General features: G+C 34.1%; 1 protein-coding gene across 2 annotated transcripts; it reads left to right on the top strand.

Moving 5' to 3' along the window:
* The first annotated feature begins 6,783 nt into the window (after window positions 1-6,783).
* Window positions 6,784-13,304, top strand: LOC104212552 (ninja-family protein AFP3-like). 2 transcript variants are annotated; one of them, XM_009761851.2, is made up of 2 exons: window positions 6,784-7,848; window positions 12,716-13,304. In XM_009761851.2, exons 1-2 carry the CDS (start codon window positions 7,074-7,076, stop codon window positions 13,120-13,122), a joined length of 1,182 nt encoding a protein of 393 aa, XP_009760153.1. In that variant the 5' UTR covers window positions 6,784-7,073; the 3' UTR covers window positions 13,123-13,304. The 2 variants fall into 2 exon arrangements, with proteins under 2 accessions (XP_009760153.1, XP_009760154.1); XM_009761852.2 differs by having other exon boundaries at window positions 6,787-7,800.
* Window positions 13,305-14,175: the final 871 nt, after the last annotated feature.

A 14,175-nucleotide genomic window follows, 5' to 3' on the forward strand; every position in this document is an offset into this window, starting at 1 on the left:
ACAACAATTGATCCCGTTGTACAATTTTGAGATTTTTACATGGCACTTCGTTAATTGTTTATGACTTTGGCCCATTTTTACTTTATTAAAACAAAATACAAAAAATGTACGTGTCATGCATGATCTGAACCGTAACATGGTTGTTAAATAGAAAAGCATGTACAGGCATCTTTGCCCATGATTTTGTTTTGTTTAATTTTTACCTGTTTTGAATCATTTTAATGTGTGTGCAAATAATTGTGTTAGGTGTTTATTTTAATTTGATTTTACTTAGTTTTGTATTTTTATAATAAAAGAAAAGAAAAAAAAAGAAAGAAAAGAAAAGACCCCTTCCGGACTTGGGCCAATTTGTTAAAATTGGCCCAACAAACTCAGCCCAAAACCCAGGCCTGCCCGGTCCAGACCATCTGATGCCCAGAGAATCCAAACGACATCGTATTGATACAGGTTGATCTGGGCCGTTGATCTCAGATTGATCAACGGCCAAGATCAATCCCCGTAACCCACCAACAAACCCGACCCGTCTCACCCGGACCGACCCCAAACCTTTATCCTTGAAACGACGTCGTCCCTGGTTAGCCAAAGGATCCTGGCCCTTCATCTCATCTCATCCAACGGCCAGGATCCATTTGCTCACTAACTATATAAACTCCTAACACTACCCTGCCCCCCTATCCAAACCCCAGCCTTCGTCGTCCTCACCACAACCCCCAAACCCTAGAGCCGCCCTAGTATCCCCCACCATGAAAACCGGCGGCATGAACGCCGGTGACCTTCCCCTTAACACCATAGAACCCCCTTGACGTCCTGAACCCAAATCTACCAACCACATACCTCGAATCCTATCCCACCTTCTCGAATCTTCATTTGAAGATTCGAGTCGGAACCTAATCTACACCGATCTGCCTTGAAATCATACCAGACACTCCCCAGGCCCCCCTCGTGACCAAACCATACTTGGTTTGGTCCGAATCTAACCAGGGAAACACGAATCCCAAATCTAAGTTTTTGAACTCTAGTTTTCCCTGTGCATGTTCCGTGCTTTGTTCAAACTGAAGAGATTAAGGCCCAATGGACCTTAATCGAGGTGTTTCTCATCCGAGAAACACTTCGTTTAAAAGTCCATTCAACCTTAAAGAAGGTCCGTCCAAACGCCAGTGGATTTTTCTGATTTGTTCCTTAAAAAGCTTTAAGGTGAGTTAATTTTCTTTTCTTTATTTCAGTTCGTATGTTTGTGTGTTGTTAAAGGCCTGTCCGCATGGCCAAACTTTTTGTTTTGTGTTTTTGAACTGCTATTGTCCACCTTGGCCGGACCTCTGTATTCAGTCAGTTTCTTTCTTCATAATGCGTGTGTATAAATGTATGTTCAATTGAATCCGTAACTGGTCATTCATTTAGTTCTTAGGGCCTTTCTGTTTGACATTGCAAAATGAACCCCTTATGTGATACTGTTAAATGTCTGATTTTTGGCTACGATTGTATGTGTTAATGCTAATATAGTCGAGTCGACATGTGTCGTCAATTAGTTTCAACTGTCCAAACAATAACAAATCGAGTTGCTTCTGTTGAACATTTGCCTGAATCAATTAAGAACCAAGTCCTGTTAATTATAGTCGTTAATATGATTTCAGAAACCTAAGGCTTGGTCTGTAACTAAAATCTGAATTGATGGCATGTGCACTTGTGCACAGCATGTGCATTGTGCACAGCCTGGTCCCTGTATAAAGGGCTTTTGATTTAGAAATGGTTTGACAGCATATGCTGTCAGATATATTCTACTGCCCATGCTTGCTTTTAGTTAATAAAATAGGAAAGGAAAGCCTGCCAGGGAATATTGATGGGGTTAATACTTAATTAGCTAAGTGGAACTGAAAAGGGGCAGCACATGGGAGGAGTATTTGATTAATCCAACAGGCTGATAAAGGGCTGAGGTTTAGGCTTATAAAAGAGGGACAGAATTAGGAGACAGACAGAGATAGAGGAGATCTGATAGACTGGGAGAGAGAAGAGAAGAGAGAGCAAAAATACATACATATGCACATATAGACACACACACAGAGGGAGAACCATTAGAAGGAAGGGAATACACTGATAAGGGGCATTGACAAGAAAACAGGAAAGGAGAGTGATCTGAAAACACACGGACAGAAATAGATAAAGAGAGGCCTAACACAGAAAAGAAGGGAACTGCATTTTTTCATCTCTGTCTTGATTCTCAACTAGTCTGGATTTTGCCTGTTCTATATTGATCTATCCTGAGTCTTGTTTGAGATTATTGGTTGTGTGTAATATCAGTTCAGTTCTGGATCCATTCTGGTTAAATTCCGATTCTATATTGCTGGGAATTTGCTACATTCTGCCATCTTTCATTGGCTCTAAATAGCATTTTTTTGCACTGGGAATTTGTCCTGCTGTTGTTCATCTGTTACTGCTGTTCCGCTTGCACTGTTGCTCAACTGACTCCCCTACTTTCTTCATTGTAAGCATTTCCTCAGGTACACATTTCGAATCTGTCTGATGTTGCAATGAAAGTTGAATCGAAAGATCTGAAGAATGTTATAATCATCTGTTGCATTGCTTACGAATTTTTTATATAAATGTTGTTAAGATATGTAAGTCTCTAGTCAGTTAGCCTAATAGAGATACATTATTAAGGTGGTACTTAATTAAAGTCTATGCCAATCTGAAACTGCGACATTTTATTCGTTTAAGTAGTATACAAGATGTAAATACAATTCATGAAATGTGCAGCTATTTAATACGATTGTTTAACTTAAACTCGCTCTTTCAGCATGCTTTGAATATGTAAGGGCAAATGGTTGTTTTAAATCTAGCTAAAGATAATACAGTTTCAGATTCTTGAGTTTCAGTTTCATTAGGCAGTTTATAGGATGAGTTTCAAATATCATTAGTCGCATTTTCTAATAAGTAGTTTTAATTAATTTTGTCTAAATAAGTCAGAGTTAGGGAGCTCTTGCAGCAGTCGTAGCATTTCATCAATCTTGTATATAATTCTTCTATCAAGTTAAAAGTATGTTTCATGAGGTACAACGTTTCTTCACTCTGTAAATAATTAATCAGACGATTAACTAAAAATCTAGATTTGGCCAAAGCATTATAATGAGGTTAGCATGCATCTTTTCTTCTATTTTTAGAGACAAACACACTAGAAATGTAGCAACTTTAGGATATCCTTTCTAAAATAGAGACGAGCCTCGCCAAATAAAAATGCAAAATCGCGGGGCCCTCGATAAATAATAAATATTTAGAATTCAGGCTAGGCTGTTTAGTGAATTCCACTGCCTTCCCCAAAGATAATAACGCGTTAGATTCTTTAGGCGCGACTTAATTAAATTACATTCTTAAATTCGGGTGCACATTTATGTGACCCAAATTCAAATCTCAACGGAGTCGAAATGTGTTAACAACTACGGGTGCATTGATTGTGACGTGGTTCGAGATGCATTTTCACGACGTTGCAATTCTATAAAAAATAAATGATAATAATAAAAGCGGTTTAAACTTAATAAAAGCACATAAGTCACAACATGTATTTAAATAAGATATTTAGCCATTATAACAATTTAAGCGACCGTGCTAGAACCACAGGATTCGAGGGTGCCTAACACCTTCCCTCGGGTCAACAGAATTCCTTACTTAGAATTTCTGGTTCGCAGACTTCATTTGGAAAAGTCGAAAATTTCCTCGATTTGGGATTCAAGATAAACCGGTGACTTGGGACACCAAAAGCCAAACCTTTCCCAAGTGGCGACTCTGAATTAAATAAATAATCCCATTTCGAATATTGTCACTTAAATTGGAAAAACTCCACCCGCGCATTTAACCCTTCGGGGCGGGGCGCGCAAAAAGGAGGTGTGACAACTATAACCGTCACTCATTTTTAAGTCCCCATTTGGATAATTCACTTGTTGTGTGTGGGTCCTAGAGGTGTTCAAACCGCACCAAACCGAAAAACCAAATCAAACCAATTAAAAAACCCGACTAGGTTTGGTTTGACTTGATTTGGTATTGAGTAAAAAAACCCGAACCAAACCGACATATAAATATATAAATTTTATTTATATTTTTAAGACTTTATAGTGAATTTTCTTTAGAAAACGTAGAAATATTTGAGATCCTCTCATGTATTAACATTGAAAGCATAAATTAACGAAAAACTATTGTTAGATGACTAAGAAAATAACTATCACGTATTACTAAAAAAAAATCCCATTAGAATATTTTAATAGATCATATGTTTGTCAAATTTTTCCATATTTACTAAACATATATTCACTTATCAAAGCTTTATCTATAATTTTAACAAAGTAAGATTGAAATAATATTCATGTAACAAAAAAAACCCGAAAATCCGAAAAAACCGACAAAATCGAACCAATCCAAACCGATATAGTTGGTTTGATTTGATTTTGATAAAAATCGAACCAACCCGATCCATGTACACCTTAGTGGGTCCAATTTAGAGCATTATATTTGGACTTTCTTTTTCATACTTGAGAATTTAATATCCTAAATTTGACCAAAGAGAGGATAACCTTATCAACTACGTGTCATGTCCAATCTGAGTAGTACTCAGATAAACACCTTCATTAATGTAAATTAATCCAATTTTGGAAAAAGTATTACGCTAATCCCCAAGGACTGACCCCTTTTCCCTTATTTGTTGACAGCTAACCACATCATTGTAACCATCAAGAATTGCGAGACGGGATAAAATCCCCCTTCACCTTATCAACTTATACTCATTGATTGTACTAAATTAAGAGACAGACAATTTTATTTTCATGTTTTATTTTTATTATTAATTATTTATTATCCAAATTATTTTCTAAGATACTTAATAATATTATTATTATGTATAAAATTATAAAATATATACTTTATTTTTAAGTTCCTTTTAAAAGGAGTGTAAAATTAAAAATGAACAACTAAAAATAAACAAAGAGAGTATATATATTATATTCGAGCTTGAGAATTACAAAATTCTGATAGCGACCCTTTAATAGGTATTACTCGGCACAAATTTAAATTAGTTGGAGTCGAAATGAAAATACAGAGCATTGGATTGGAAAACCAAAAATATTATCTAAGTACTCCATCCGTCTTAAAGTATCTGTTATATTTCACTTTTACATTAATTAGAATGAATTTTTGACTATTTTACTTCTATTTATGTCTTAAGATATCACTCATCGTCATTGAATATTTATTGTATTTATGTGTCATCTTTATCTTTAAGAATAATTATTACTAAGGGTAAATTGAGAAATAAATAAATAATTTTTTATTGAATTTTTAAAATAATAAATAATTTAGGATAACTATTTTTAAAAATCATGACAGACAATTTAAGATGATGAAGTATTTAAAAAGAAAAGAAAAATAACATAGAAGATGGTGAGCATAGTATAAATTGACAAATGTCAATCCCTCCATGCTCTGTTTATTTCATGACAAGTGTCTCAGACAGCCAAATTCATTTCTCTTTTAACATCTTTCTCGTAGTTCCATTCTGTACTACAACGCCTCACCATATCTCTCGTGTACCCTAGTGGTTGCCAGGTACCCCTCCAACTTGTGAGAAATTGCATTTACTCCTTGATAATATCGAAAATTCATCTTATCCAATTGAAGGTTCAATGGATCAAGACTATGTTAAATTGTTGTAATTCACTACAAGATATAAAGTTAATGAACATAGCCTTTTAGTTATTTGCCTTAACAAAGTTATTTCTCTCTAATCAAAGTAGTTGTTTAAAAGAATTTTGAGCTCTTAAAGAGTTTATGTAAAGTAAAAGAGAAAACGTTCATTAGATACAAAATTTAAAATATCTATTTTTCGTATTAAAACAGTTTAAAATGAAGACTAATATATTATTCTAATGGTGCAAGCAAAAAGTCCTTCAAATTTCATTTATTTGTTGAAATTGCTCCTTTCAATAAGAAGACTTAATCTAAAGCATATCATTTAAAGGTTTACATGAATCATGATTGATTAAAAATATTATCATGTTTAATTTTTACAAACTTTAGTGGATAACATCCATGATATTCTTTTCAAAAACTCATCCTGCTAAAAAACACAGAAACGTGAAGAGGCAATATATGATGTCTCTAATTTCAGTTCACCAAATACTTTAACCAAAAATCTTACGTTCAACAACACTAATAATAACAACAACAATAAAGAACCCAGTGCATTCCCATAAATGAGGTTAGGGGAGGGTAGTGCGTGTACGCAGCCTTACCCTTACCTTGCTAAGATTTTAGCGCACCAAATCTTATGTTCGAATTCTAAAAATGAATTTTTTATTGTTGTTGTTGTAAAAAACACTTCTATTTTAATGAACCTTACACGACAAAATACGGAATAGTCGGGGATCTAAAAAAAGGTTCACTAAGTGCTAAAATTACATGATCAAATGAATCACAACAATTTTAAGCCCTAAAAGTACAATCCAAAAAAGAACATGGGTTCAAATTAATATTTCAAAAAGAATGGTGTCTCTACAACTATTTATATAATCAATCAAACTTAAATTATTGGTCCCAATAGAAAAGTTTCATATGTGAGTGACCACATCTAAATAATTCCTAATTAAACATCGAACTCTTTCATTAGAGACACCACCAAAAAGGGGCTATTCAGTCATACCCACGTGTCGCCCTACACCCTTTCTCATTTCAGCCACTTGTCCTTTGCAAAGTACTTTCTTTGTCCCCTCCACACTCAAAATCCATGCCCCATTTTCCTTTCTTTTTCCCAACTTCTCATTAATTTGTTTCATTATTATTCCCTCCCTCTTCCATTTCCTGTTCTTCATGTTTTCTTGATTTTTTCACCGCCCTTTTTCTCGAGCATAACTTGATTGTTTTTGCTTCTCCATTTTTAACATCTTTGGTTGATTTTTATAGTTATTGTGGAATCGCTCTTTTATTGTTGCTGAGGTTTTCTTTAAATTGGGTGCTAAAGACTTAATCTTGAAGCTTAGTCTAAGCTAATATGAACTTAAAGATCAGATTTTTCCATTTGGGTGTGCTTAAATTTGAGCATGGAACATTTAAAAATGCATCTACATGTGAAAATAGTTAAGTTAGATAGTGTAGTTATTTTGTGGTGGGGTTTATATGGTTTTGACATGGGTGATGCAGATGAGAGGAGGATGGAGAATCTTTCATTGGACACAAGCAGATTTTCAAGGGACTTATTGCAAAGATTTTTGGGCACTACTACTTCAGAAAAATCTGAACTTGAGGATATAAATGAAGATGAGTTGAATCTTGGTTTGTCATTAGGAGGTAGATTTGGTGTTGACAAAACTTCATTAGTAAGGTCTTCTTCTATAGCTGCTATTTTACCAACAGTTAAAGATGATGATGCACTGAATTCATCATCATCATCACCACAAGTATCTTATAATCATAGCAGCTTGGTTAGAACTTCTTCATTGCCAGTGGAAACTGAGGCAGAATGGAGGAAAAGGAAAGAATTGCAGAGTTTGAGAAGGATGCAAGCTAAGAGAAGAAGGTCAGAGAAAGTACAAAGGAATTTAAGGGGTGATAATAAAGGAGGAGGAGATGAAAAGAGAGGGATTGAGATGAAATTGAGAGGAAGAAAATTGGAGAGGGAACAGTATTTGGCTACTGCAAAAAAGTTTAGTTGTGGGTTGCCAACATTGGCTGCTTTTGGGGCAATGACAAAAGGGAAAGGAAGTTATTTGGGTAATAAAATGCAAGGGCTTGGAAAACCAGCATCACAGGAATCAATGGAATCTCAAGGTGGGAATTCTTCTAGTATTTCTGAATTGGAAAGTAAACCTGCACAAGGTACAACAATTTTTCTACGAGTTTAACTTATATATACTATAATGTTAGTTTTACTTATTCATTATGATGTGCTTCTTGTTGCTATTGTTTGCTCTTCCTACAACTTTGATGGATCAATCAAATTATTTGGAGTTGAGTATAAGACAATTTGGGGGTAGCTAGAGTGTCGGGAGCGGTTACCCGCAGCCTTTGGTTCGAACCTTGTATTTGTTTAAAAAATTTATTAAATATGTCGATTACGAATCCATAACCTTGAAATTCCTGTTCCACGTTAATAGTAGTAATTTTTAACAAAGTAGAGCACATGCACTTTTTTACTTTGGTATTGAACAATTCTTGATCCTTCTATGAGTAGTCTATTTTTGGCTCAGTAAGCGTGTTATCACATGTTAAATTACTGTAGTAGGACATTTTCATTTTTCTTTTATTTTATGAGGTGGTGGAAAAAGTCTTAGTGCTTCTTGTTGAAAGCCTGCTGTTAAGATCTTCCAGATTTTTTGGCTTTTGCTTTATCTGTATTCACATTCACATGCATGTGTTTTTTTTTTAATTGCCATTTGCCACGTTCTTGATTCAATAGTATGTTTATCAAACTAATTCCTTCTATTAGTGCCACCTTAGGTATTGTATTGAATGTTTGACTATTTAGAGGTACTTAGTCTGGCAAACACTTTTAAGTATTGTTACTACTGTACTTGTCTAGGTAGGTGGCTTTTGGAAATTGAAAAGAGCAGGAAAAAAGCTAATGTACCAAAACAGATGCGGTTGGAAATGCTTAAGATAATAAATGTTGGTGTGGTTGATAAACCAAACTAAGCTCATTGAATATACTTTTTTCTTTTAATTCTCATGGTTGCTTGGTGTTAATCTAGTAGGTTAGAAATATTTATAAAATGATTTATTCCAAAGAGTGATCCTGACCGTGCTCATTGCATTAAATAGCAATTATTTTGATTTTTAACTTTGAAATATTATAAGGATGTATTCCGTCTGTCCCAATTTATATGAAATTCTTACCATTTGGGACACCCCCAAGTATGTTGCACCACTCAGCTAGTGATATTATTGTGTATAAATTTCAAGATTCTTATAAACTTTTAAACATTCATATCATAATTTGATGTTTTTAAATCATTGTTTTAATGTTTCTTTCACTATGAATAATTTAATGTTTATATCAGCTTGACATTTTAGACTCAGTGTGCATTCAAATATAGTTCTATAAAATGACACAAAAGGAGAATAACATTAGAGAGTTGGGTTAGCCTTTCCGTCTCTTAGTTAACTTTAGGAGGAGGAGGCACTCTTTCACATCAGGGGCGGACCTAATGCATAGACTACGGGTTCCTGGGAACCCAGTAACTCTTGCGTAGACCCTGTAGTTATATTAAGAAATTCATTAAATATTGGTAAATATCTGACTGTGAACCCAGTTATTATTGCATATTAATTTGAAATTAAGGTAGGAACCCATAAACCTCAAATCCTGGATCCGTCTCTTTTTCACATGGCGTGACAAAAGAAAAAAATCAGCAATAAGCAACATAAATCCCTATCACCAGTAGGTGGAAAATTTCTTGACAAGTTAGATAGTTGGCTGGTTAAGAATTTGTAGGTAACCTTAGTGCATTCGGCATTGACTTAGGTAACCTTTCGATATGGTAAATTTTCTTTATGCTGAAGTTGCTCTACATGGCTACTGAGTTCTAATAGTTTTTGAGCTTTTAAGTTTTATGAGTTTGTTTGTGACATAACACATTACCTATTGCACATGCACCAATCTTCACTAAGATTTTTTTTTTTTTTGAGAATCGTATCAGTGTTTCATATCCTTAGCACAAAGGTTGTGCTAAGATCCATCTTTACAGATTACAAAAAACAAAATACAAAATATTTCCTTGTTCTTCTTACAAGGACTCTATGATGCCTAACAATGATTATACATCATCTACAAAATCTTTTTATGCAAAAATAAAAACAAAAATAGGCAATTCATCTTGATTTTCTGAATGGAGCTACTAATCCCATAAAAACATTTTGTGTTTCTTTTCCTCCATATGGTCCACTATATGCAACCAGGAATTTTCCACCATTTTCTCTGCCTAACCAATTTGGCCCTTCACTCGTTTACCTCTAGCTTCCACCATTAAAGATATATAGTAACTCTACTCACCAAGGTTTCGAATTCTTTTTATAAGAAATAATCGCGGTTAAGAAAACATTTTTATAAGTTCCCAGCATGTAATGATCGTAATTTTTACTACTAAAGTAGATTTTAAATAATTTTATACATTTGAAATAGTTCAAGGTGATTTGAATTAAGAAAAATGACTTGATCTACTCTTTATAGGAAATAATTTACTTTAAAAGATATTACAAGAGATTTTGCTTTTATTTTTTTTATTATCAATGTCATCATCAAACTGTTATTTTGCCATTGTATGTTTATTAATAAAATTCAAGTATTTATCCTAATAACCTCTATTTTTTCTAAAGAACTTCTATATCCAAAAAGAAAAAAACATAAATCTAGTATCTTTTTATAATAATTTTAATAATATAAAATTAACTAATAATAAAATTGGGGCCTTCAACTAGGGGGGCCTAAAGCAATTGCTTTAGCTGCCTCCCCCTTGGGCCGGCACTGCTCTCTATTGAGCATACAAATTAGACCATTTGTGTTTGTATTGTCCAATGATAGATTCATATATCTTCCATACCTTTTAAGTGTTGTGACATGCATGCTAATTGAGGAATGACAAGATTCAAAAGTTTCTCATCATACAAACAGGGAATTGGAGGTCACATAAAATGCTAGAAAAGAGGAATTTATTAAAGTTGCTTTCTGATATTTTCTTTTAAAATGTAAACCACGATAATGGACTAAATAGAAAAATGAAATTGCGCTGCTTCCATTGATGGAAAATATTCATTTGTTGAAACAGGTTTACATTGTTGAGTAGAGGAGAAGTTAGTAGTTAATATAGGTGCTGACAAACTTCAACCTTCTGTCATTTCTCTGCCAGAGCTTTTTCAGGCCAAAAGTTCCAGTCACTGTATTTGTTATCATTTTGCATGATGTGTTCTAAGGTGATCACAATCATTAGGTTTCTTATTATACTTGTCATACAAAGCTTTCGCATTATATAGGCATTAATCGAATAACATTATTATGGCTGAGACTATTCATTTTCTTGATGGAAATTACTGTGAAATGCTCTCTTCTGGATTTTTCGTTTTAGAAAATATGCATTGAACAAGTTATTTAATAAGGTCTGATCAAGGTATTACTCTTGTGCTGCTGACCAAACCTGAATGAGCTATTTGCAATTAAAGTGGGAATATGCTTGAAAGGAGCTCTAATCATATATGATTGTTGTATTCGATAAGTTTGCTGTTGTCTTACTTAAAAATTTGAAAATCACGTAAAATGGTTGAAAACTTCTATAGCTTTTTTTCCTAATCATGTATACAACCTTTTGGATGCTTAGAATGTTGGAAAAGTTGTTTATGATGGGCTTCATCTGATTGGGAAACTTCCCAAGAGCCATTATTAAACTAAGTTTACTTCAGAGATTTTGGATCAGAATACAATTCCGATCCTTAATTTATTTCCATGTCGGATATACAATATCCATCTATTGTTAATTTCTACATCAAGTATACAATTTCCTGAAATTACAATATTTATGTCAAGAATGAAGGAAGAGGACCGGATAGCTTCTTGCTTCCTCTACTTAGCTACTTGCTCATCTTATGTCCGTAGAGGCACTCAATATGAGCTGGCATACCTCTTTTGACTCATATACCTATTTCTTCCTCTCTTCTGTCCCTATGTGGCCTTTATTTCTGGCTATATGAAATCACATTATAATGAACTTGCGTGGTAGTTGTTGATTAGCAGAAACCACTGATTTGTATGTTTTTGAACAGATTGTTCACAATCGTAATGCTAGCAAACAAAATGTATTTACAATCATGGCATCCTTAACTTGTAAAAGTACATGATTTCCTTTTATGGATATATATATAACTATTCATTAGGCTATCAACTTCCAGTCCTATTCTTTTGGCTTGCACCTTTGGAGACAACATGTTTACGCTCTTAGGTTTAGTCAAAAGATATAAGAATGAGCAGTTCAATAGGCTTCCAACAGGCTGGACGCTCGTGCTATTGTTGTTCCTTCATCATATCAAACAAAATGTTAAACGTTTGTAAATGCGCCAGGTTTCAGCCAGCTCCTAAAGAGTCTCATCTAACAATGGAATTTGCAGCTATATTGGTTTTAGATTCAGTAGTGCAAATCACTCTGCTATTCAATTAGGTGCAAAATATTGGTTGTCCGTTGTGATATAGTTCCACATGCTTGTTTTGCATGAATTCCCTGCCGACAGTCACGTTCTTCTATTCTTTTTTTCCTTATGTTTCTATCTTATGGTTTCTTTCTAAGTATATTTTTATGGCTTAACTGCTGAATTATGCTTTTCCAGTTTAAGCATACATCTTAGAGAATCATAATGTGTCTGGACGTATCTGGTTTTGAGGGTATTCATGCAATGCTAGCTGGTGCTTCTATTTTAGAAAGGAGGTAATGGTTGGTGTGATGGGCGGAGCTGAGCTGAGCTGATATACATTCTCATTCTCTATATATCAGTAACCATTTATGGTTTTTTATATTTATGGCGCCAGTACCTTTCGAAGTCTTGTAAGGTTGCTTGTTCATTAGTTTGTTCGTGTGTCTGTTCATGCATTATCTTTCTTGAGGTGGTCAGATAACCTCAACTAAGTTCTGGAGTTAATAAATGCTCAGGCAGAAAAGTGTGCATGCATATACATGCCATTTATATATTCCATTATGCCTTTCAGGGTCGGCTGAGGCGAGCCCTCCTAGTATCCAGTCATTACAAGATGGATGTGGTCAAGAAATTGGTTCCTCGGGGTCAAAAATGAGAGTTATCGGAAGCAGAAAACCGAGAGATGAGATGGAAAGTCCATGTAACAAGCTTGATAAGACAAAGAGTCAAGTGCAGGAAACTGGAGCAAACGCGTTGGGGGATATGCCATGTGTTTTCACAAAAGGAGATGGTCCTAGTGGGAGAAGAATAGATGGAATATTATACAAGTATGGTAAGGGGGAAGACATTAGAATCATGTGCGTGTGTCATGGAAGTTTTCTCTCGCCAGCCGAGTTTGTCAAGCATGCTGGAGGTAGCGACGTCGCTCACCCTCTTAAGCATATAGTTATAAAACCAAACCCTTCTCCCTTTCTGTGACCACAAACAATGGCGATACACTGCCTTTCGCGCAGTGTTGAGGGAATCAAGTTCATAGAATACAACATACACAGCAATAACTGTGACTTTTTTCCTCACTTTTTCTTTTAATTCTTCAATGTGGATTCATTTTATGAAAACTTGAGCATTGTCATCCTTACCTTAGTTCAGTTTCCTTTAAACTGTGTAAGTATGAATAACTATGGCAAATTGATCCTAATATCGTATAGAGTATACCTGAATCATGTGCTGTAAAATGTAGGTAGAAATTTTAGGTTGTAGATGTAAAAGTTAACAGCACTGAGGAGAATAAGATAGTATTATACAGAGATGGGTTCACGATTTAAGCTTTATGGGGTTAATTTCTAAGATCTTTAACACCGATTCATTATATTTTTATTTTAAAAAATTTTGGGTTCAAATCTACGCATTTTTTATAGATGATTTTACTTTCTGATTTCAAATATAGTGGGTTGAAATGAACTCGGTGTCGTAATACTGTATTCCCCTCTTGATATTTTATAGTAATATTGAGGTACATATATCAATATATCATTATAAACAAAAACTCAAGCGATGTTTTATGTGAAAGACCATTATCCTTTTCAGTTAGTTACATGCTCTGTCAATACTGTTATTAATCTGTATTCTATAATAAATTCTATAAAATAATATAAATAGAATCGAAATTGAAGAATTAAAATTTTTTAGTCCAACAGAAAATTGCTTTTTCTTAAGAAATTTAATTTTGTCACAATTGTCCAAGGTGTTAGGATTAATTTCTCCTAGGATTGAATGAAGCATTATTGTATAATTCTGATAATAGAAATTACTGAATTTTGGTGAACTCAACAAATAGTAGTAAATCATATTGATATTTATGTTTTTGTGCTTTGCAAATATGCAATATGCAGAAGAGAGGGAAGAGTATTTTCAGATTTGAGTTAAAATGAAGGAAAACCTCTGAATTTATAGTCAACGGATTCAAGTTGAAAAGGTGTGAAGGTGCCTATTGAAAATAAATAAAATAATGGGAAAAAATTTGTCTAAAAA

Source organism: Nicotiana sylvestris, chromosome 4 (genome assembly GCF_000393655.2).
Source record: "Nicotiana sylvestris chromosome 4, ASM39365v2, whole genome shotgun sequence".
NCBI classification, from domain to species: domain Eukaryota; kingdom Viridiplantae; phylum Streptophyta; class Magnoliopsida; order Solanales; family Solanaceae; genus Nicotiana; species Nicotiana sylvestris.